The 25000-nt window shown below is 39.5% G+C and overlaps 2 protein-coding genes across 4 annotated transcripts in view; one reads left to right on the forward strand and one right to left on the reverse strand.

The window, feature by feature from the left end:
- The window catches only part of LOC130075741 (nuclear receptor coactivator 7), a 38671-nt gene extending 19235 nt beyond the window's left edge, over nt 1-19436 (forward strand). For all 3 annotated transcript variants that reach the window (XM_056240506.1, XM_056240505.1, XM_056240508.1), the window contains 9 exons: nt 1664-1848; nt 7259-7944; nt 9731-9902; nt 11933-12080; nt 13628-13750; nt 14738-14890; nt 16973-17068; nt 18558-18631; nt 18714-19436. In XM_056240506.1, the coding sequence (XP_056096481.1) occupies nt 1664-1848; nt 7259-7944; nt 9731-9902; nt 11933-12080; nt 13628-13750; nt 14738-14890; nt 16973-17068; nt 18558-18631; nt 18714-18849 (1773 nt within the window). In that variant the 3' untranslated portion in view covers nt 18850-19436. The remainder of the gene's footprint in view (nt 1-1663; nt 1849-7258; nt 7945-9730; nt 9903-11932; nt 12081-13627; nt 13751-14737; nt 14891-16972; nt 17069-18557; nt 18632-18713) is intronic.
- Nucleotides 19437-20787: 1351 nt separating this feature from the next.
- The window catches only part of irf4l (interferon regulatory factor 4 like), a 9835-nt gene continuing 5622 nt past the window's right edge, over nt 20788-25000 (reverse strand). Inside the window, exons 6-8 of the mRNA XM_056240518.1 lie at nt 23792-24115; nt 21253-21359; nt 20788-21166 (exon numbers count right to left, since the gene is read on the reverse strand). Of these exons, the coding sequence (XP_056096493.1) occupies nt 20996-21166; nt 21253-21359; nt 23792-24115 (602 nt within the window). The 3' untranslated portion in view covers nt 20788-20995. The remainder of the gene's footprint in view (nt 21167-21252; nt 21360-23791; nt 24116-25000) is intronic.

Consider the following 25000-nt stretch of genomic DNA (forward strand, 5'->3'; position numbering starts at 1 on the left):
TATATCAATAGACAATAGGGGTGGAACGGTACATGTATTCGTATCGAACCGAAACGGTACGGGCGTCACGGTTCGGTGCACGAATTTACACGGAGAATACACGGTATAAAAATAAATAAAACTCGCGTGAAAATTAATTAATGTAATGTGGAACTACTGTTAGATACGCGGGTTCTTTAGGGACACATAATCTGTAGCATCGGCTTAGCTCTGAACGCGCGTTCACTTAAAACGTTGGCTTTATACGCGCGTCCTATTCGCTTTGGACTAGCGTAGAACTAGACGTGAATTTGACGCTCTATTCGTGTTTGCTGTGACCGCATAATGAAGGCTGCGATGTCAAGATTGCAATGCTGGACTGTGTCTGTGTGTGTGTGTGCGCGTGCTAGAGAGAGAGGCGAGATCGAACTGTGTGTGTGTGTGTGTGTGTGTGTGTGTGTGTGTATGTGTGTGTGTGTGTGAGACAGAGAGAGAGAGAGAGAGAGAGAGGCGCGCGATCGAACAGTGGAAACATAAAAAACATACTCCGTAATTTTGTTCATACAGATCATTAAACCTGCAAAGTGTTTACTTATATTTGTGTACACTCGCAATAAAACACAACATTGTGCACACTGTAAACTCTTGTCAAACTGTAACCTACAACTGTCACTCAACCAAAATCACACACACACTGTTTTAAAAGAAAAACATATTTATCCGACTCCATTTCAAAACAGTCTGTTGGTTCCATCTTTTGGACATTCATCATATCGCATTGGTTTTCATGTCTTGTCCTCGGAGCACTAATCTCACACATTCTACATTCATTAAAAAAGAAAATCGAATTTGTTTTTAATGGTAGTATTATTTTAACAGAAATCAATTATTTATAATTCAGATGAGAATAATGTTACATTGTTAATTAATAATGTTAATTAAAATTAAGGAAAACAAATATATTGATCTGAAATATAGCAAATTAATTTTAAATTAATTCAGGTACAATTACCAAACATATCGCAAGGTCTTTTTGTCTTTTCATTAATTTAATTAATAAACTAATTATATAAAACTATTGTCAGTGCACTACAAATAAACTGGTTCTATGCCTTTATATAATAAAACTTATTTAAAAAATACAATGCCTTCTGCATTTTTGTTGTGCTTTTCCCTCCATTGTACCGAAATCGTACCGAACCGTGATGTCTGAACCGAGGTATGAACCGAACCGTGACTTCTGTGTACCGTTCCACCCCTAATAGACAACGTTGAATTTTTTTCGCAACCGCGCGAGAGATCACTTCCGGCGCTTGCGCAGACCGAAGCGCCGGCGCCCTCAGATCACTTGGACGTGGCTGTGGTTACAAGAGGTAAAAAAACAATACCAGAGTTCGTTTGGAACCGTACCGACACCACCTCTTCGGCTGGGTCTCGGTTCGGTTGTTTGGTCCGCACCCGAGTTCGATTGCTGTATTCACACCTGCCCAAAAGGTCCGCACCAAGGGGGGAAACGAACTAGAGTTCGATTCAATCGAACCAAACAAGGCAGGTGTGAATACACCCTAAATATGAATGAGAACTAAAGTTTTTTTTAAATCGAAATTCGGAATCGATAAGCAGAATCTGAATGGTTAAAGTCCTCGTGATGCAGGAAAGCTTCACAAGGTCTGATTTCTTCCAGGGTGTTGTCGGAGGAGTGATGATTATAACGCCCAATAACATCATGTTCGACCCGCACAAGTCGGACCCGCTGGTGATCGAGAACGGGTGTGAGGAGTACGGGCTGATCTGCCCCATGGAGGAGGTGCTGTCGGTCGCCCTGTATGACGACGTGTCCCGCATGAAGCTCAAGGACGCGCTGCCATCGTAAGAAAACACTCTCTCCATTTATCTTCGTCAGAATCTTTATAAGTTTCTTTTGAAGGGGTGGTTGATTATGATTTCACTCTTCTAACTGTAGTTAGTGTGTAATGTTGCTGTTTGAGCGTAAACAACATCTGCAAAGTTACGACACTCAACGTTCAAATCAAAGGGAGATATTTGCTTTTAGAAATCGCTTTTTAAGGACTACAACAAACGGCTGGAAGAACTACACGAGCTTCCTCCCCGGTTAGTGACATCACAAACACTCAAATTTACATAAACCCCGCCTTCGCAAATAAGGGCTCTATGAGGCTCTGAGCTCTTGAAGCTCCGCCCCCTGTGCCGGGAGCAGCGGCTCATTTGCATTTAAAGAGACACACACGTAACTACGCTTTCGCTCACCCTATAAAAAGGCCAATTTTAACATGAGATAAATTAATCTGTGGGGTATTTTGAGCTAAAACTACTACAATACACACTCTGAGACATCAGAGGCGTATTTTACATCTTGTAAAAGGGGCATTATACCACCCCTTTAAAGTCTTTTACGTTTCTTTTAAAATGATTATGTGCTTGTGTTCGCTGTTTTAAAGGTGCATTGTGTAATATTTAGGAGGATCTGTTGACAGAAATGCAAAATCATATACATAACTGTACATAACCTTACATAATGAACCGTTGTTATGTTTTCATTACCTTCGAATGAGGCATTTCTATCTACATACACCGTCCGCGGGTGTGTGAAATTTACACGCTGCACCTTTAAGTGTCAGCATTATATAAAAGTGAGGCTTTTATTATGTAATCTGTGAGCAGCTACATCCTGTGTCTTGTTCATTTGAGGAGTTTTAACGGCTCTAATGTCTCTTGGTTCAGTTTGTATCAGGTCACGGTTTTGATCCAGGAAATATTTATGGGTGCATAGATCAAATTAAATTAATTTAGGTTGATATTTTAACACTGTAGTAACCAATACCAATCCAGTTAATTGTTGGATTAATTATTTTTTTATTTTAATTTATATTTTAATTCATTTGTTTTAATTAATAAATTAGATAATTTATCTTTTTTATTATTTTGGTTAAAACCTATTTGATTTAATAAATGCTTTTATTTGAATTTATTTATTCTCGTAATGATATATTTATTTTAATTTTCATTTATTTGTATATATTTTATGTTTTTTAATGTTTTACTTATTTTAATTAATTTATTCGTTTATTTTGATTAACTTAAGTTCAAATAAATGCATTTAATAAATTTATTTATTCTCCTTCATTTTTAATGATATTTTATTTAAATTTGTATATATATATATATATATATATATATACACTCACCTAAAGGATTATTAGGAACACCATACTAATACTGTGTTTGACCCCCTTTCGCCTTCAGAACTGCCTTAATTCTACGTGGCATTGATTCAACAAGGTGCTGAAAGCATTCTTTAGAAATGTTGGCCCATATTGATAGGATAGCATCTTGCAGTTGATGGAGATTTGTGGGATGCACATCCAGGGCACGAAGCACCCGTTCCACCACATCCCAAAGATGCTCTATTGGGTTGAGATCTGGTGACTGTGGGGGCCATTTTAGTACAGTGAACTCATTGTCATGTTCAAGAAACCAATTTGAAATGATTCGAGCTTTGTGACATGGTGCATTATCCTGCTGGAAGTAGCCGTCAGAGGATGGGTACATGGTGGCCATAAAGGGATGGACATGGTCAGAAACAATGCTCAGGTAGGCCGTGGCATTTAAACGATGCCCAATTGGCACTAAAGGGCCTAAAGTGTGCCAAGAAAACATCCCCCACACCATTACACCACCACCACCAGCCTGCACAGTGGTAACAAGGCATGATGGATCCATGTTCTCATTCTGTTTACGCCAAATTCTGACTCTACCATCTGAATGTCTCAACAGAAATCGAGACTCATCAGACCAGGCAACATTTTTCCAGTCTTCAACTGTCCAATTTTGGTGAGCTCTTGCAAATTGTAGCCTCTTTTTCCTATTTGTAGTGGAGATGAGTGGTACCCGGTGGGGTCTTCTGCTGTTGTAGCCCATCCGCCTCAAGGTTGTGCGTGTTGTGGCTTCACAAATGCTTTGCTGCATACCTCGGTTGTAACGAGTGGTTATTTCAGTCAAAGTTGCTCTTCTATCAGCTTGAATCAGTCGGCCCATTCTCCTCTGACCTCTAGCATCAACAAGGCATTTTCGCCCACAGGACTGCCGCATACTGGATGTTTTCCCCTTTTCACACCATTCTTTGTAAACCCTAGAAATGGTTGTGCTCGAAAATCCCAGTAACTGAGCAGATTGTGAAATACTCAGACCGGCCCGTCTGGCACCAACAACCATGCCACGCTCAAAATGGCTTAAATCACCTTTCTTTCCCATTCTGACATTCAGTTTGGAGTTCAGGAGATTGTCTTGACCAGGACCACACCCCTAAATGCATTGAAGCAACTGCCATGTGATTGGTTGATTAGATAATTGCATTAATGAGAAATTGAACAGGTGTTCCTAATAATCCTTTAGGTGAGTGTATATATATATATATATATATATATATAAATGTTTTACTTATTTATTTTAATTTATGTTTTATTTTGATTTAAAACCATTTGGTTTATTGAATGCTCTTATTTGTATTTATTTAATTTTTAATAAAATATATTGATTTTAATTTGTATAATTTTATTTATTTTCAATATTTATTTGTTCTTTTGATTTATTTTAATGTAAATTTTTTCTTATTTATTTTCATTCATTTGTTTTTATTTATTTGCTTATTCACTCCATTCATTCATTCACAAAAAGCCTCTTTTAAACCATACACCTACAGAAAAAGCCCAGTGGCAAAGCGAACGATATAAATGTAAAGTGTAAAGTCTCTACTTTATAAACGGTGTGATTGTTGCATTTTTTTTTTTTTTTTGGGCATGTTTATTCAGTGTCAACATGATCAATGTACAATGTGTTTTCCCGAAGTAAATAGAAATGCAGTAATTCAACCGAAAATCTTCAAAATATTGTGAGTTTTGTTTCAAATAAACTACAGAAACAACTCCAAAGCAAAAAAAAGACAGTGTATAAATGATAAAATACATGCATAAACATATTCATAATAAATAAACATATAAAGGTACTAGAGTAGCAATAATAAACATAAGAATAATACCAATAATAATGTTGGGGACAAGGTTAGTCACAAAGTTTAACAATCAAAACCTACAGAAAATCACATGAGTTTTCCCTTACATCTCTATCATAACCATTAACATAATCCTATGACAGAGACTGATACATTACATTTATTCATTTAGCAGACGCTTTTACCCAGAGCGACTTACAAACGAGAGCAACAGCAGTGAAACTAACAGTAGGACAGTTCTCAGTTTAATCTAACGCAGTACATGTAAAAAAATATAAATAAAAAAAATTGAATAGAAGAGAAATGTCCTTTTAGAACACAAAAAACCATCAGAACATAAAAACCATTCGTTATAAGTGTTCATAAGCCCGCCTCCAGAAGGAGGAACTCAACACCCCAGAGAGCCTTAATTTACACACACAACTATTTTTCTCAAATCCAAAGTGATTTATAAGCAGAGATTAAGTTCTGAAAGCTCTGTGCATTATGGCGTTAGAATTGTTGCATTATTCCACATCAATAGATTGAGATTCACAAACAAATGTAAAGAGATTCACAAATTATAAAACTCACAAATAAATAAATTGAGATTTGCAAATAAAAAAAATATTTGGACAAATCCAGAAATAAACTGACTCCACCCACCGTTTCCTCAAGCCAATCAGATAACGGCCACATTGAGCTGACCAATCGTAGCACGTTCTCGCTACAACCAATCACGTTAGGCTTTACACTCGGGGCGGGAACTGAATCTGACTCATTTTGAAGATATTTGCACCCTTTGAAATGGAGCTGTAATCAATGGACGCTTCATTAAATTGAGCTGTTTGTGGTTAAAACACCCCGTTTCCAAATGTTAAGGCTTCTTTATATTTGCATCAGGATGAACTCAGGATTACACACAATTTATGATTATCACAGATCCAGAGCATCTCACAACTCCCTCTCTACACCAGACTCAAGCGGCGCGAGACACACGTCAAAAGCAGATAGCCCATTATCCTCCCCATATGACTGGCATAACACCTGCATAATCATGACATGACGCGTTATGAATATGAAGGAGGGTTTATGCATGTTTATGACAACTGTCATTAAGTGTCATTCGCTTAATTATGACATTCTTAATGCAAATATGACATTGTTTGAGATGTCTTTGTTATGACAACTTGACATAAACCAATACATCATAACCTGTCAGTGTCTTTGTCATGACAACTTGACATTACTAAGACAACATAAACTGTCATAAACATGACATAGCAGATTAATTATCAAACTTAAGAAAGCACTTAGCTTTATGGGTTAACATTATATTAAACTGTCATGTGGTTGGTTTTGACATTGGCTGTCATGAGGCCGTTATAACTGTGTCATGAATATTTTTCGTGACCTCGACTACAGTGGTACACATTGAATTTGCCATTAAAATGTTATAATGCCTCATGACAGCCAATGTCAAAACCAACCACCTGACAGTTTAATGTAATGTTAACCAGTAAAGCTAAGTGCTTTCTTAAGTTTGATAATTAATCTGCTATGTCATGTTTATGACAGTTTATGTTGTCTTGGTAATCATCTTGAGCTATATAACATTGATTAGTTTTATGTACATTTGCTCACTGTGTAATAAAGCTCATGTAAGAGCGGCGTCTCTGTCGAGTCGAAGTTAGCCGCGGACGCTAGCTCTCGGCATCTCGGAAACGCCACGCCGATACTGATCCTCGTTTTAGTTCTCCTTCTGTCTCAAAGTCTGCTTGCCATGATCCATAATGTTTGAACGAAACAACAACAGCGTGAGCGCGCCGCTAGACGTTACGCTGTTGTCCACGTCTGTCGCCATGGTGACTACGGCAGTACGAGCGGAAACCGGGGATAACGCGGATATTACGTCATCGACACGCGACAAGTGCACAGGGACGGGCACTATTTAAAAGTGTGAACTTCTCTGAAATTAAACATCTTTGAGAACGTTTGGGATATTGTAACCACACAACTGCAGGATTTTTGGATATTTTATACAATAATCTTACATATTGTACCTTAAAGTCCTAACCATCAGTCCATTTTTTCATTCATCCCATTTTAGTCTATTTTGACTCCAAACATCACTTAAGTTTTGTCATATTTATTTGTCATGTTTTGTTCAGTTGTCTTGCGTTTGTTCATTTTGGATGTTTTGTTTGTTTTTCTCTCTTTTAATTTCACCATCTTCCCCCTCATGATGATGATGATGATCCGTGATTATAGTGATGAACCGCGGGATCTCTGTCCGTTATACAGGCCTGGCGAGTGGGAAGAGCTTCCCTCAGAACGAGATCTGAACCCTTTTAGTCGTTACGAGGCTCTCGGAGCGCCTCATCGCCCAATCGTATTAGACGATATCGAATCGGCCGTCTCTGAGATATTAGAAAGCCAAATCGCTGACAAATCCCCATCGGATGAAGGTTTTACTGAACTAGAGTTGCTGCAAAGTGACTTAAACACTACTTGCCCCGGCCAGGAGGGGGCGTCACTTCAGGAGCACAGAAAAACACCCACACGGATGTCAATGGACCAAAAAGACAAATCCCTGAGGTCTTTTAATGAAGAGGAAGAGGAAGATGAAGGTCTTCACAACCGTTCCACGGATGACAACGCGGATCTGCAACGGTCTCTTCCTGCACTGGTGCATGATGGGAAGGAGGCGGCCGTGGAAGTGACCAAAACTAGCGGTGAAACTTTAGTAAACGGTGTCTTTGCAATCAAAAACGACCAAAAAAGCAAGGTGGCCCCAGGGGATTCTGGGAAATGTAGTCCGCCTGGACCACACGTTGAGGACAACAAGGGACCAAACTCAGACGTAGAGCTCCTCTCCGAAGCGGAGAAACGCAGACGGGCCAGTGAGGCCGAGATGAAGTCGTGGCTCGTGAAGACCATGCAGAGACCAATCGAAGGTGAGTTTTATTTTGATTGACAGGACAGACCAACCAATCACAGCCAAGGAGTGTTTTTGAGCATGCACTTTCTAAAACTAGTGAGCTGTCTGCTATTGACATAGTGTTATTTTAGAGTCATTTAAACGTAAAAACAGTTTTTGCAATGCATTCTGGGATTGCCTTCTCCATGAAAGATATGCAATTGTGCTTGATAATTTTTCTCAGAGAGAAGAGAATAATAATGCATAATGCCTTTTGTGTTGAAAATGTCTAGGTGCTGTCTATGTTATTTAAACGTAAAAACAGCTTTTTGCAATGCATTCTTTTTTTAAAATGTTTTATTTTTTTATTAATAATACATATCTGCATATACAAAGTAATAGACCAATGATATACACACAAGTACACAGAGGGGAGAAAAAAAGGATCAAACAAACAAACAAAAACAAAACAGCAAGATGTATAGTAGATATAGTAGTGTATGAAGGTACAGTAATCATTTTAATGAACCGGTTATTCCAGTGTGATATAACAACATTTTTTTGTTATTTATATATATATTTATTTATTTATTGTTTTTTTTTTTTGTGATAAAAAAGTATCGATATAAACTCACCGAGTGATTAATAGATATCTAGACAATTTAAAACAATAATATTTCTAGTAATAATAATAGTGGCAGTAGTAGTAGAAGCAGCAGTAACAATAGTAATATTAATAACACTTATACTGACAATAATATTAATAACAATATAATCTTAGTTTTATGTGACTTTAGACCAGTTCGGACGTAAAATAATAAATCACTACTCTCTAGTTCTGAGAGCCATGCAATGCATTCTGGGATTGCCTTCTTCACAAAAGATATGCAATGCTGCTTCTTGATCATTTTTCCCAGAGAGTAGAGAATGAATAATGCACAATGTTGCTGTTTTTGTGTTGAAAACGTCTAAATGCTGTCTATATAGGCACTAGTGTTAGAGCGTGTGTGTGTTTACTTCAGTGTGTCTCTCAGCAGAGCTCGATCGTGACAGTGGAAAAACAAACGTTGGTTGAACACGTGCGTTTGATCCCGTTTGGCCCTGAGCAGAATCAACACGAGGCTTCAGTCTCCGGTGCTCTTGATGACCGATGTCTCTTAACCCGGTCATTTTAACCCCAAACTCTTCTTCTTTTTTTCATCAGAAGGGTCTGAGACCCTAGGACTTTTGTCACACTTGAACCACGAATACACAAAAAAAATCTTAAGTTAATGGATTCGAATAGTTTTGTGGTTGAAACTTAAAAAAGTAACACATCCTTCCCTCACGGGTCAATTTGACCCCCATAGGAGTGAATGGATGCGAGGAACGCTTCAGTTCACATATAAAAAAAACAAATGCTCAAAATTCTAACCCAAAATGCTATAACTATACCAAAAAAATAGTTTTATAATGTCTACATGTGTATCTGAATGCACACTGAAGAGAAACTGACTTTAGGACCCAGAAGAACAGCTCCTCTGCTCCATATAGAGCTATAAGGCCATCTAGAGTCATGAAATATCATGATATATTTCCACAAGAGGTCGCCAAAGACACTCAATGTAAGATATGTTGAGCTGAATTAAAAGGGTTATGCATGAAATTGAGTTATTTTGAGTTTAAGTTGAAAGAATGTGCTTAAATTACCATTTATTTATTGATCAAATCAGGTAAAAAAAAAAAATATATATATATATATGACCAAAATCAAATTAAATAAGCGTGTAAGCGAGAGGGTAATGGTCCAGACTGGTTTGGCTGATATCTGATCTGATCCGCAGACATGCTGCTGTTCAACGAGGAAAAGAGCAAAGCTCCGCCCATGTTCCTCTGCTTTAAGGTGGGGAAGCCAATGAGGAAGTCGTTTGCCACGGGTCGGACCTCAAGCCCCGCCCACTCCCTGACCGGCAGGGGCCGGAAGCCGGAGTACTGGTTTGCTGTGCCGCAAGAAAGGTATGACGAGTTTTCCCATAATAAAGGTATACAAGGCATTTATAGGCAAAATCATTGATTAGAATATAAAAAGTACACTAGGGTTTAAATATCTCTGCTTCAAACTATATTTGATAATTAGATAAATGTTATTAGTAATGTTGAAAACGGTTGTGCTGCTTCATATTTTTTGTGAAAACAGGATTTTTCATAAATTGAAAGTTCAAAAGAACAGTATTTATTTGACATTAATCTTTTTTTATACATTATTTATGTCTTTACTGTCGCTTTTGAACAATTTAATGTATCCTTGCTGAATAAGTGTATTGACTTCTCTCCAAAAAATGTGTTTAATTGCGATTAATATATTTAAAAACGTTTGTGTGTGTGTGTGTATATATATATATATATATATATACACACACACACACACACACACAGTGATATTAGTCAAATCTATATATTGAAAAACATTGTTAAATAATGTTCTTTAATCTTGTATGTAATTCAACACAAACTTTGGGCTGTCCAGACAAAGGCTAAAAGAGTTTGTGTTGAATTAAATGCCAGTTACAATTTATTGTGTAGCTAAAAATAGCAATAAAATCTAAGGGAAAAAACATTAATTACAAACAAGCCCAAAATACACTGTTCTGGTTCGTTCTACGTTCGGTTATTATCTGCTTTTTCAAGAAGTCGCTTATATATCTGTCCAGTTGAATGTGAGTAACCATGAGAGCGTAGAACGGCGCCGCGTTTTCACTCGTAAAATCATTAGACTCCTGTTTTTTCATCTCCAAATTTAAGATCTCTTAAAATGATATTTAAGAAGTTTGTCTGTCATGCCGTTTAAGATATTTAAGTCTTTAACCTCTTAAGTGTCGCGCCCCCTTTTTTAAATAAACATGGAAATGCACAATCCGAACTTAAATGGTTGTAATTCAAGAATGCTTTGGAATATAGACGTAAGATTGGCCTTGCTTTAAAGAAGACATTTGGCAGATTTATGTAGAAGTGAAATAAATTAGGAAAGTGAAACAGAAAAAAAGTTATAGAAGTTTAAGTTTTTGAAAATGTACAAATTTAATTATTCATATTTTATATCAAATATATTTTTTCAAAACCCGGGCGACTCTAAAATGCAAAAAAATCAAAGCCAAAACTCTGAACAAGTTGTGTTTCAAATTTTAGGTTGGTATCTCAGTAAATGAGCTTTCAGTGAGAGTGTGTTTGGGCGCAGTACCGAACGCTTCCACTAGGGCACAACCAGACTCCATTACTGCCCATATAAGGGCGCCTCCATTTCCATATGTGTTTTGAGTGATCTGAACCATTATTTCCACAATTATCATACAATTTATGAAGTAGGCATCCTATTCAGAAGTAATATGGGAAGTGTGGCATATTTTGATATGAATTCAACCTCTAATAATCACATAAAACTAACAAGCATGTGCGTTATAGCTCGCTGCCACATCTCAAATGGTGAATCTATCATTTTTTTTTCTTTATATTTAAAACTTTTTTAGACCTTTTTTTCTAAAATTATTGAATGGATGTTATCTTTTGAACTATTGGCATGAAAACAAACTGAGGTTTCTACCATTCTTTCATGATTTTCATGTCCATCATATTTCAAAATAAAGGTCCTTAACACACCTTAGGAGTATGAAAATATTCTTGTTGCAAATTGATAGATTAATGCTCTTCTGTAATTTATTTTGAAAATCAATCACCAAATATGAAAACTAGAGATTGTAAGCTTTCAACTGAAATATAGTTTGTCAATATTAGTTTAGGTTTAGTATAGGATATTACTGTTTTAAATATGTAATGTGACAATTACGGTGACAATGACCTTAAATTTCATAAAACTGAAATTTTTAGACTTTTTAAGGACTTTCACACACATGCTCCCAAAACATTTTACACTTCACACACATCTATTTTTAGTTGCAAATGCGAGTGAAACGCTCCCACTGTCGATCCCTGTGTGTGTGTGTGTGTGTGTGTGTGTGTGTACGTTCCTAACCAAACGTTCTCGGCTCTAGAGTGGACCACCTGTACTCGTTCTTCATCCAGTGGTCTCCCGATGCGTACGGGAAGGACGCTCAGGAGCAGGGCTTCGTGGTCGTGGAGAAAGACGAGCTCACCATGATCGACAACTTCTTCAGTGACCCGGTTCCTCGCAGCTGGGAGGTGAGCAATACACCTGAGAGAAACACCTACAGGAATAACTGATGGCGGGCCGTTGAACTCATAGAAAATAATGCAAAATCCTCAGGTGTGCATTGTTTACTAATATTTCAACAGACCGGAGTCAGTTATTCCACTTATGCTACGGTCACCACACCTCAAAACATTGTTCGGATGATGCATTTCAAGACATTTATCAGGTTTTTGTCCTTGAAACGTTCTTGTGTGTGGGACTAATTTCTTAGGCATCTCATCCCACGCCTCCGTTGCTGATTCCAAAACCTCATTTTAGAGCCTGATAGCAGATTAATGCAGTTATTAATGCAGTTATTAGAGAGAGAGAGAGAGAGAGATTAAGCGTGTGTGAATTACCTGAGTCTGTGTCTCTAAGTGTTTGACAGCAGCGTCTCGACTAATAGTGAAACTGTAAGTTTATCTGCTTCAAGAACAGCGCCGTTATGCGTTTTAGAGAGAGAGAGAGAGAGAGAGAGAGAGAGAGAGAGAGAGAGAGAGAGAGAGAGAGAGAGAGAGAGAGAGAGAGAGAGAGAGAGAGAGAGAGAGAGAGAGAGAGAGAGAGAGAGAGAGAGAGAGAGAGAGAGAGAGAGAGAGAGAGAGAGAGAGAGAGAGAGAGAGAGAGAGAATTACCTGAGTCTGTGTCTCTCAGTGTTTGACAGCAGCATCTCATCTAATAGTGAAACTGTAAGTTTATCTGCTTCAAGAATAGCGCCGTTATGCGCTTTAGAGAGAAAGTGAGAGAGAGCGATTAAGCGTGTGTGAATTACCAGAGTGTGACGGCTGTATACTTGTATTGTGGTTTTTGCCGTGTCTGGGTTTTGCTCCTCCTACAGGTGCGCTGCGGAGCTGAGGGGGTAATCAGGTGGATTGGGTGCACCGGTGCACAGGTGTGCCTGTCTATAAAAGCTTCCTGTTTGGTGTCCTCGTGGAGCGTTCCATTCTGTCACATCGATCCCTGGCCAGGACCGAGATGTTGATCGGCGTTGCAGCGTATTGCGAGAGCTTGAGAGACAGTCTTTATCATGAAGAATGTGTAAAATAAAGAGAGTATTGTAACCGCCGTAAACGTTTCTTCCTCCTTCATTGTTGCTCCCTAGTAAGGGCGTAACACCGAGTCTGTGTCTCTCAGTGTTTGACAGCAGCGTCTCGACTAATAGTGAAACTGTACGTTTATCTGCTTCAAGAACAGCGGCGTTATGCGTTTTAGCGAGAGAGAGAGACTGTGCTTTTTGTACCTAATAAATGTAATTTTGTGGCAAAAAAAACATGGAAATAATTTGTCGTTTTCCTGTTGTTTACTATATTTATTTTCTTGGTCCGTGTCTTTGGCTGTTGTCGGCTGTAAAGACCTTTTGAAAAAATTGAAATAATTTGGCGAAGTGATACGGAACTGTAATGCGGTCGAAACCTGCCGGAACTACTTCCCTGAAATGACCTTCACACCTTAGAACGCTCGTCAACCAATCAGATTCAAGCAGAGTATAAAAGGATTCAATAAATATGAGAATTACGTTTCTTTCATGTTTGTCTTCTAGATCATCACGATTAATGAGGCGAAGAGACGCCAGAGCTTCAGCTTCGAGGACGAGGAGCCTGTAGATCTTCTTCCGGTGCTGATGGACCCCAGCGCTCTCCTGGAGGACACACACATCGAGAAGGTCTCCTTTACTTGCCAACTACAGACTTATGAACGATCCATTGGGATTTCATTCCATTGGGACTAGTCATTGTGACTAGTTTGACTAGTATTTTAATTTAATATTCAACAATATTATTGATCTGACTGCATTGACACCATTATATGAGAAATGAACTGAGCTGGACGATGACATCACAATTTACTCCAGAGCGGCTATATATATATATAAATGAACTAAACTTTTTTACAACAAAAATGAAACATCACTGAGCTTACTTAAAGGGATAGTTCACCCAAAGATGAGCATTAGCCCATGATTTACTCACCCTGAGGTCATCCTAGGTGTGTATGACTTTCTTCTTTCAGACGAATACAATCTGAGTTATATTAAAAAATGTCCTGGCTCTTCCGAGCTTTATAATGGCAGTGAATGGGTGTCTGTCTTTGCACTTTTATGATGGACAGATGCACTTTTATGATGGATAGATGCACTTTTATGATGGATAGATGCACTTTTATCATGGATAGATGCACTTTAATCATGATAGATGCACTTTTATGATGGATAGATGCACTTTTATGATGGATAGATGCACTTTTATGATGGATAGATGCACTTTTATCATGGATAGATGCACTTTTATCATGGATAGATGCACTTTTATCATGGATAGATGCACTTTAATTGAATTCCAAAGACAGACACCCATTCACTGCCATTATAAAGCTCGGAAGAGCCAGGATATTTTTTAATATAACTCTGATTGTATTTGTCTGAAAGAAGAAAGTCATATACACCTAGGATGGCTTCAGGGTGAGTAAATCATGGGCTAATGCTCATTTTTGGGTGAACTATCCCTTTAAGCTGGACTGTGACGGTATTTTCTTCTGGAATCAAACTTTGTTGCATTATTTTCCTGTTATCTCTGTAAAGCTGCTTTGAAACACTCTGTATTGTATAAATAAAGCTGACTTGACTTGACTAGTTTGCCGCTCTTCTCTGCAGTTGTCGACTCGTTTGCCGGCGCGTGTTCAGGGTTATCCGTGGCGCCTGGTCTACAGTACAGTCGTACACGGGACCAGCCTGAAAACCCTGTACAGGAACCTGACGGAGCTGGACTGCCCTGTGCTGATGGTCATCAAAGACATGGACAACCAGGTACACACACTCCTGTTACTGCTGTTGTAGTGCTGGGCGGTCTACCGGTTCATACCGAACACCAGTGTTTATTTTTGTTTTGATAGTAATTTTTAATATACCGCAATACCGGAGTATGTTGGGAACACTGTTTGAGAGGGTCTTTTCATTGTAACTAGGGTGGCCATTTCCATAACACCAAAAAGGACGACACTTTGCGGCATTTAGGCGTTGTGTCCACCAATGCGTTTTTTCATGCGCCTGCCGTATTTTTCCAATTTTTTCAATGGGAGCGCCGCGTTTTTTAAACGGCATGAGTGTAACGAGGCGCTGAGCGTTTTTTCACGCTGAATCGCTGGCGTTTTTTACTGGTCGCCGAGAGTTGAAGAATGCTCAACTTTGGGTAAAACGCAGCGCTCATCACTGTCACTTTTTACCCAGCCATCCAATCACAGTGGAGGAGGGGCGGGGCTAATACCACACCGACCAACTGTCACAACATTCTTTCTGTACAATGACATCAACCAGCAGAGCTAACCGAACAACATGGATGAAAAATATTTGTTTTGTGTGAAACAAATTATCTGCGAAATCAGTTACAAGTAAACTGTGCTGTGGATATTCTGTATCATAGCAACGAAACGTCTCAACTAAAAAAACTAAAAACTCTTTGGTGGACACACGGCCTTAGTGAGGCAAGAATAATTGCTTACGACTCTGCTGTACTCGCAACTACAATACAATTGTGTCCATCATATCGATGGTGTCATGATACAGTGATTCTGAAATAGCCTACTCTATTCGTTGCCAAACAATTTGTTCTACCATATATCTTGATGTGGACCTATGTGTAACAGAAGAGGCAAAACACTGTTTATTCACAGTATTTGTATTTATTCAAGACATTTTGATGTGTTTCAAAAGCTGACCACTGAGATGAACCTGTCTTGCAAAAGTGCACAGTGCCTGAAAACATAACATTTCTGGACTTCCAGAAATGCATAAATAAACAAATAATGAATGCGAAAAATAAATTAATATATATTTGAGTTTTTAAAGCTCCAGTCCGTAACTTTTTGGGGTTAAAAATTATCCAAAATAAATGTGAGCCAAGTACATAACCAGCCAGTGTTCAAAACTCTCTGCTTGCCGTAGCTCGATTCACAATGGTAGCTTGTAATATTGTTTTTAACTCAATGTTTTTAATTAAATGTTTTTAGTTGCATGTACCCCATGCACACCGTTTGACCATTTAAAACTTAAAATGACAAGAAAAAACATATAAAAACGAACGAAAACTGACTAACTGCAATGCATTTCAATGGACATGGAAGCAGAGAATGTCCGAGTGTATTGGGTTAGCTATGCGCACTGTGATTGGCTCATCGCGTTTGGGGGCGTGGCTTAGCCATAGGTCAATTGTAACTGTGGTGATGCACAGCTGTGTGTGTTTCTAAACGTGATGAAGATGGAGAGGTTAAACTATAATTGATAGCTGTCAAATTATATTACAGTGTTTCCCATGCATTGGTTCACGATATCAACGCTGCCCGCCACAGATCGATTTTCCAAAAGGCTTTGACATCGTCGATTAAACATGATAATTGCACGTTTCAATGTCAAAACGTGGCGCGGGTGTTTTTATATTAATGGATCTGAAGTGAACTGACGGTCTTTAGAAAAGTTTTAATGTTATTTCTATTGAATCTTTCTTTATCTTTCCCGATAAAGCAGCGTTTATGGGGAACGTTACAGTGTTTCTGCCGCTCCTACAGCGCCTCCTGCTGGCAGCTCTCAGTAAACAGCCTTAATGCAAACCTGTATTAATACTAGTGTGGTTTTTTTTTTTTACAATATTCACTCAGGACAGTAAAATAGGGCATTCTGAGTCAATCTACAGCAGTATCTCCTCTCTCAATCAGTAGAAAATGTGGTTAACACCCAGTCATGCTTGAAAAAAAGAATACCTTCATATACTGTGAAACCGGTATAATTTAGAAAAATACGGTGATATGGATTTTTGGTCATACCGCCCAGCGCTACGCTGTTGGTGTAAAACCTGTGACGATGTCATGCTGAAAAACTAGTAATTTTCTCCTGCAGATTTTTGGAGCGTTTTCCACTCACCCTTTCCGAGTGAGTGAGCACTGTTATGGCACAGGAGAGACCTTCCTCTACAGCTTCTGCCCGGAGATCAAGGTGTGTTCCTACATATGTTTTTAAGGACAAAATTAATGAAAAATGTCCTTGCAAGTGCCACATAGCGATGCCTTAACCTGGCAACCACCCAGAACACCGTAGCAGCTGCCTAGCAACACCCTAGAAACCACTCAGGAACATTGGCAATGGCATAGCAATGCCTTGGCAACCACCCAGAACATCTTATCAACTGTTTGGCAATCTCCTGGAAACCAATCAGAACACCTTAGTAACTGCCTAGCAACACCCTAGAAACCACTCAGGAACATTGGCAACCACATAGCAATGCCTTAGCAACCACTCAGAACATCTTAGCAACTGTTTGCTAATGTCCTGCCAACCAATCAGAACACCTTAGTAACTGCCTAGCAACACCCTAGAAACCACTCAGGAACATTGGCAACCACATAGCAATGCCTTAGCAACCACTCAGACCATCTTAGCAACTGTTTGCCAATGTCCTGCCAACCAGTCAGAACACCTTAGTAACTGCCTAGCAACACCCTATAACCACTCAGGAACATTGGCAACCACATAGCAATGCCTTAGCAACCACCCATAACATCTTAGCATCTGTTTGGCAATGTCCTGCCAACCAATCAGAACACCTTAGTAACTGCCTAGCAACACCCTAGAAACCACTCAGGAACATTGGCAACCACATAGCAATGCCTTAGCAACCACCCATAACATCTTAGCAACTGTTTGGCAATGTCCTGGCAATCAATCAAAACACATGTGCAACCGCCAGGCAACCACCCAGAACACCTTAGCAACTGCCTACCAACACACTAGAAACCACTTAGGAACATTTGGCAACCACATAGCAATGCCTTGGCAACCACCCAGACAATAGTTTTCTTGGTGGTTGCTTGGCGGTTGCAAAATGTGTTCTCGTTGGTTGCCAGGACATTGCCGAAAAGTTGCTAAGATGTTCTGGGTGGTTGCCTAGCAACACCCTAGAAACCACCCAGAGAATGATAGTTACCGTTAAAAAAATGCCCTAGCAACCAGACAGAACATTTTTGTAACCGCTTAGTAACCAGCAACCCACCAAAGTTCCCTAGCAACAACCTTGTAACAGCATACAACCTCTCAGAGCTCCTTAGGAATCAATTCAAACACCCAGAACACTTTAATAACTCCCTAGCAACACCCTAGAAACCGTTAAAACAATAACCGTTAAGTAATGCACTTGCAACCATTCAAAAAACTACCAACACCCTAGAAACCACTCAAGGAACATTGGCAACCACATAGCAATGCCTTAGCAACCACCCAGACTTAAAAAAAAAAACATTTAAATAATGACACTCGACGTTCTTTATCTTCAACCGCCAGGCAACCACCCAGAACACCTTAGTAACTGCCTACCAACACCCTAGAAACCACTCAGGAACATTGGCAACCACATAGCAATGCCTTAGCAACCACCCAGAGTAAAAAAAAAAACAGTTAAATAATGACACTCGACGTCCTTTATCTTCAGGTGTACCGCTGGACGGGTGAAAACTCCTACTTTGTGAAAGGAAACACGGATTCCCTTCAGATCGGAGGAGGAGGGTGAGTTCAGAAACATGCTAACCTGCCGTACATGTGTGTCTCTCTCCGCCTCCATGTTTAACACACGCTGTCCGCTTCCCAGGGGTCGTCTGGGCCTGTGGCTGGACGCCGACCTGTACCACGGCACCACCTCCAAGTGCTCCACCTTCAACAACCTGCCACTGTCCTCCAAACAGGACTTCACCGTCCAGAACCTGGAGGTGTGGGCCTTCGAATGAGCCGACACGTACAAACGCGCACTGTGAGACACGCTTCTCCACGCTCACGGCATGACACACGGCGAAGCGTTGGGCGTCGCTTTATCCCGCACTGTACGAGGCTGTTTGTGCAAATCCAGTCATACTTGATGACGTTGTTTTAATAGTTTCCTCCTGGTCTGAGCTTCAGACTAAAGTGCAGAGAGAGAGCTTTAACCTCCGACGCCATCCCAGCATGCAATGTTCTCTAGAGACGTTCTCCTGCTGAAATATAACCAATATATAAACACATTTGTGTACGTGAACGGAGAGGAATCGTTTGATACTCGGGACGCCGAAGAACCGTATTCGTTGGCCAAATCTGTTGCGTCAGGGTCAGTTGCTCAAATTGAAAATATATTTGTTTACATTCGTGGCGATTTGATGCGTTGAGTTCATTCGGTGCGTTTTCATGTTTGTTTGACGAGAGTGCAAGTAAAAGGACGTCGTCCTGGAAATATGTACCACGGATACTTTCTTTTTGACCAAAGTGTTTTATTTGCCTCGTTCTCCAATGTTTTATATTGTTTTCTTTTTGTATTTGAGTTTTTTATATTGAATGTGAAGTATAATCAATGATTGTTTTACTGTTTTGTGATATTTTAGGGACCTTTCTAGTTCATTTAAAAGGGAAGCACTTGAAATAAAGAGATGCCAGTATTATTGTTGAACACTATTTCACTAGTAAACAAGTTGCTTCAGTTTCTAGCAAATCAGGTTCACCACTTCACTGTGGGTTTGTGTATGCAATCACTCACTGACTGATGTCACTTCCTGTTACGTCGGGACATCTTTGGAACGGTGTGAGCAGATGCACGAGGTCTGATTGGTTGAATAGTTCTTTGGAAATGTCACTCATTTCACTACTAGACAGCATCTGTGGGCATTAACTAACCGTGTTCATTCCAAAACCGTATTATGTGATCCATGTAGGGAGAAAAAAAAAAGTTTACTAGCGTTTCACTCTAAAAAGTGTCTCTGATTTCAAACACTGTCCAGTTGTGTATGGTAGTCAGTGAATGTCATATTTATTGTGCATTTCTGTGTTTTAAAGTGAACCAAATAAATGCAATAAATGAGGAAATAAATGACTCATGGTTTGTTCATTTAAGGGGCTAAATGTATAATATTTAATACTTGCATACAGATTAAACTCGAAAAATTAGAATATGGTGCAAAAGTTCATTTATTTCAGTAATTCAACTTAAAAGGTGAAACTAATATATTATATAGACTCATTACATGCAAAGTGAGATATTTCAAGCCTTTATTTGTTATAATTGTGATGATTATGACTTACAGATATGAAAACCTTTTCACAATATTCTAATTTTGACTTTGGGGTTTTCATATCTGTAAGCCATAATCATCACAATTATAACAAATAAAGGCTTGAAATATCTCACTTTGCATGTAATGAGTCTATATAATATATTAGTTTCACCTTTTAAGTTGAATTACTGAAATAAATGAACTTTTGCACCATATTCTAATTTTCGAGTTTCATCTGTACATGGACACAGGATTCAATCTGTATTCCATAAAGAAATATGACGATATACTCAAGCAAACTTCTGATTGAAGTAACACTTAACAATAACATAAGTTAATGCGTAACTAACATGAACCAAGATTGAACAATGTATGTTTTACAGCATTATTAACATGCATTGGTTCATTGTTTAACTAACTGTAAAGTTATGATGGTGTTACTGAAATCACATGTTTTTTTATTGTACTGTAGGTATTCACATAATAACACAGAAAAACATACATTCATTTAAAACGATTTTGTCCCTGAGATGCTGTTAAAACAGTGCAAGCAGAGAAAATAACATGCAAAGCACAAAAATATAAACATTATTAATTAGACACAGCCACAGAAATATTTATATATATATATATATATATATATATTATATATAATACTATAGTTATTTATTATGTATTTTGTTTTGGAAGACCTGTAAAATGTTGTGACACACTTTGTATTAATGCATTAATTGCTACGTGGCTCTGCAACTGTAAACATGTTGTTTTGGGGTCATTAATATGAACTGCCAAATTGGTATATTTTACTTTGCCAACACACAGTAAAATCTAGAAACGTCTTGCAACTTCTGCGGGGTCACTCTTGTATGAAGTTCCCATGCGTCTGGTGTCCGTTGATGGCAGGGAGATCTGGATGTGTGTAAATCTGCTCAGGGGTCAGAGGTGAAAGTTCATAGGTGCTTCTCATGTAACCGATGCCGCCCTGCTGGAGGAGGAGCATCATCTGCCGGGCGAACAGCGGCTCCACCTGAGGACAGCAGAAGAGAGCGGCGTCGGGTCGTGTGGAGGTGAACATTGCGCATCAGTGTGAATGGAGAGGTCAAAGGTCACTACCTGGACGGTCAGGGGTCGCTTGTCTGCAGAGGGGTCACAGCTCTCGAAGAACAGCTGCACGTAGAAACGCGGAGGAGGACGTGCGTGCAGGAAATAACCCTGGAGTTCTGAATGAGTGAGTGAATATTGCATTAAAAGTCATCATGAAATCAAAATTGATTCTGGAATATTGTAGTATTTATTATAAATGATTTGTCATCAAATTATCATGCATTCTTGTAATCTTGAATCATGAACTTCCTCTTGCAGCAACAACATCTCTTGTCTGATGATGAGGGCGGGGCTATAACCTGTCACTCACATGAGATCAGCCAATAGCAAACCACAACCATCCAATCAGTTCCCCACGGACAGAATCAAGCCCCGCCCACATTTGTTCTTGTTCCAGAAGCGTTTCACTCGATGTATACGTCCCTATAGGGGAGTAACGACTAGCGCGACTTCTGTTTCATGTGGACTTTAAATATGCCATTTAGTTGTCGTCAGGGCAGCCTTTGTTATGGAAGCTTGTTTCTGCCACAGAATCAAAAATAAAAAAAGGTATTGCGACTTTATATCACGCAGTTCTGACTTTATAACTCGCAATTGCGACTTTATATCATGCAATTCTGATTTTATAACTTGCAATTGCGACTTTATATCATGCCATTCTGACTTTTGTCTCACAATTGCGACTTTATATCATGCAATTCTGACTTAATAATTTGCTATTTTGACTTTATAACTCGCAATTGCAACTTTTTATCACACAATTCTGACTTTTTTTCTCGCAATTGCGACTTTATATCACGCCATTCTGACATTATAACTCGCAATTGCAACTTTTTATCTCACAATTCTGACTTTTTTTCTCGCAATTGCGACTTTATATCACGCCATTCTGACATTATAACTCGCAAATGCCACTTTTTATCTCACTATTCTGACTTTTGTTTCAAAATTGCGTCTTTATATTACGCAATTCTGACTTAATAATTTGCTATTTCGACTTTATAACTCGCAATTGCAACTTTTTATCTCACAATTCTGACTTTTTTCTCGCAATTGCGACTTTATATCACGCCATTCTGACATTATAACTCGCAAATGCAACTTTTTATCTCACTATTCTGACTTTTATTTCAAAATTGCGACTTTATATTACGCAATTCTGACTTAATAATTTGCTATTTCGACTTTATAACTCGCAATTGCAACTTTTTATTTCACAATTCTGACTTTTTTTCTCGCAATTGCGACTTTATATCACGCAAAAATATAAAAAGTCAGAATTGTGAGATGACAACTTTATATCACGCAAAAAGATAAAACGATTAAAAGTCAGAATTGTGAGAGAAAAATTCGCAATTACCTTTTTTATTCTGTGGCGGAAACAATCTTTTTTATACTTTACAATTCGGAGGCCGTTTCAGGAAAACAGTCTGAGGACCGCCTCCAGAGGAAAACAAAACGAACAAAAACATTGCATGCAATGCGACAGCAATTACTTTATCTCCGTTAAATTTACGTAATTCATATTTCGCTCTTAATAGTCTATTTATAAAGGCATTCTATCTCTTTAACCAGACCTATTGTTATAATCACAACCGAAAATAAAAACGGTATTCAATCTCGTCCCTCAGCTAAAATGAAATCATACTAAAACCGCCAGTAGGTGGCGGCAAATCATTGTCTTAACGAGTTGAATCATTCAGTCAAACGATTCGTTCAAAACGGCTGATTCGTTCAGGGACAACGCAGACGTGACTGAAGCTGCGTCCCGATTCGAACGCTCCTTCAAATGCTTCCTTCGTTTCCCGTGAAATGAAGGATACAACAGATGGATCCTTCGCTGCCTTTTTTTCTACCCCAGAATGCACCCCGCACCAGTGACGACAGGATTTTTTTGAGAAAAATTGCCGAATTACACTTTTAAACGTTAGTATTGGATTTCAGCATAGCAAGCGGAGGCCCCTTCTATCGTGGGGCAAAGTCAAATGAGTGAAACATAGCTGTCATGGCTGGTTCTAACCATATATATATACCTAATATGGACGTAGTGTGCGTGACGTCCCCCGTAGTGTTTCTGAAGAGCATTTTTGAAGCCCAAAGTGGGCGGAGCCGGCCGTCGCCATCTTGGCAGCGTCACTCCCAGATAAACGCAAATGTGCAGCGAGGCGGATTAGCTGAGGTGACGTGACGCTAACAGACAAACGCTAGTGACATCAGCGGCAATCCACCTGTCACTCAAGTGGCCACGCCCTAAATTATCCACAACTTTAAGGCTTAATAAAATTTAAATGGATGAGTTATAAAAAAATTCAGCTGCCTCACAGTCGTCATGAAGGGCAAAATTAGCTATATAGACCAAAAACACTTTTTGTACCAGACTGTAAACATGTTTTATTCTGCTGTAAAGTTGGGCATTTTAACATGGGGGTCTATGGGACTGACTCTGTTTTGCAGCCGGCCTCTAGTGGCCAGTCGATGAACTGCAGTTTAAGTCACTTCAGTGTTGGATTAAGTGAGACACTTGAGGTTTCCGCTTGGTTCTTCTAACCTGTGAGGAAGATCTGTGTGTCCAGGACTTTGCTGGTCTGCTCCCTCTCTAGTTGACAGAGTTTGTCGCTCAGGTGTGTGTGTGTCGTGTCGCAGTACACCTGGCTCTGGCAGAAGCAGCGGGCATACAGGCCATCGGGCGTCATCCAGAGCAGAACGCCTCCCTCCAGCGCTCCTCGCTCCGCCTGAGGAAGGGGAACCAGCTCGGGGCCGCCGGGGCTCCAGCTGTCAGGGGGAGGAGCCAGTCGACAGCCCTCGACACTCGTCACCGTGACGTCAGCGAACAGAGTCTCGCCGCTGAACACCGTCACCTGCAGACGCGGGTCTGGGAGACATTCAGAGACCAGCGAGAACACGTGACCAAACAATGGAAAACAGAGATCATTGCATTTGTAGGTAGTTGCTAGGATGTTGCTAGGTGGTTGCTAAGATGGTCTAAGTGGTGACTGGGACATTTGTAGGTAGTTGCTAGGCTGTTGCTAGGGTGTTGCTAAGATGTTCTAAGTGGTTACTGGGACATTTGTAGGCGGTTGCTAGACAGTTGCTAAAATATTTTAAGTGGTTACTGGGGCATTTGTTGGTAGTTGCTAGGCTGTTGCTGGGTGGTTGCTAAGATGTTCTAAGTGGTTACTGGGGGATTTGTAGGTTGTTGCTAGGCTGTTGGTAGGTGGTTGCTAAGATGTTCTAAGTGGTTACTGGGTCATTTGTTGGTTGTTGCTAGGCTGTTGCTGGGTGGTTGCTAAGATGTTCTAAGTGGTTACTGGGGGATTTGTAGGTTGTTGCTAGGCTGTTGGTAGGTGGTTGCTAAGATGTTCAATGTGGTTACTGGAGCATTTGTAGTTAGTTGCTAGGTGGTTGCTAGGCTGTTGCAAAAATGTTTTCAGTGGTTATTGGGGCATTTGTAGGTAGTTGCTAGGTGGTTGCTAGGCTGTTGCTAATATGTTCTAAGTGGTTACTGGGGGCATTTGTATGTAGTTGCTAGGCTGTTGCTAGGTGGTTGCTAAGATGTTCCAAGTGGTTACTGGGGCATTTATAGGTAGTTGCTAGGCTGTTGCTAGGTGGTTGCTAAGATGTTCCAAGTGGTTACTGGGGCATTTATAGGTAGTTGCTAGGCTGTTGCAAGACGGTTGCTAAGATGTTCTCAGTGGTTACTGGGGCATTTGTATGTAGTTGCTAGGCTGTTGTTAGGAGGTTGCTAAGATGTTCCAAG

This window comes from Rhinichthys klamathensis, unplaced genomic scaffold, assembly GCF_029890125.1.
Source record: "Rhinichthys klamathensis goyatoka isolate OS25496 unplaced genomic scaffold, OSU_Roscu_1.1 h1tg000602l_1, whole genome shotgun sequence".
Lineage (NCBI taxonomy): Eukaryota > Metazoa > Chordata > Actinopteri > Cypriniformes > Leuciscidae > Rhinichthys > Rhinichthys klamathensis.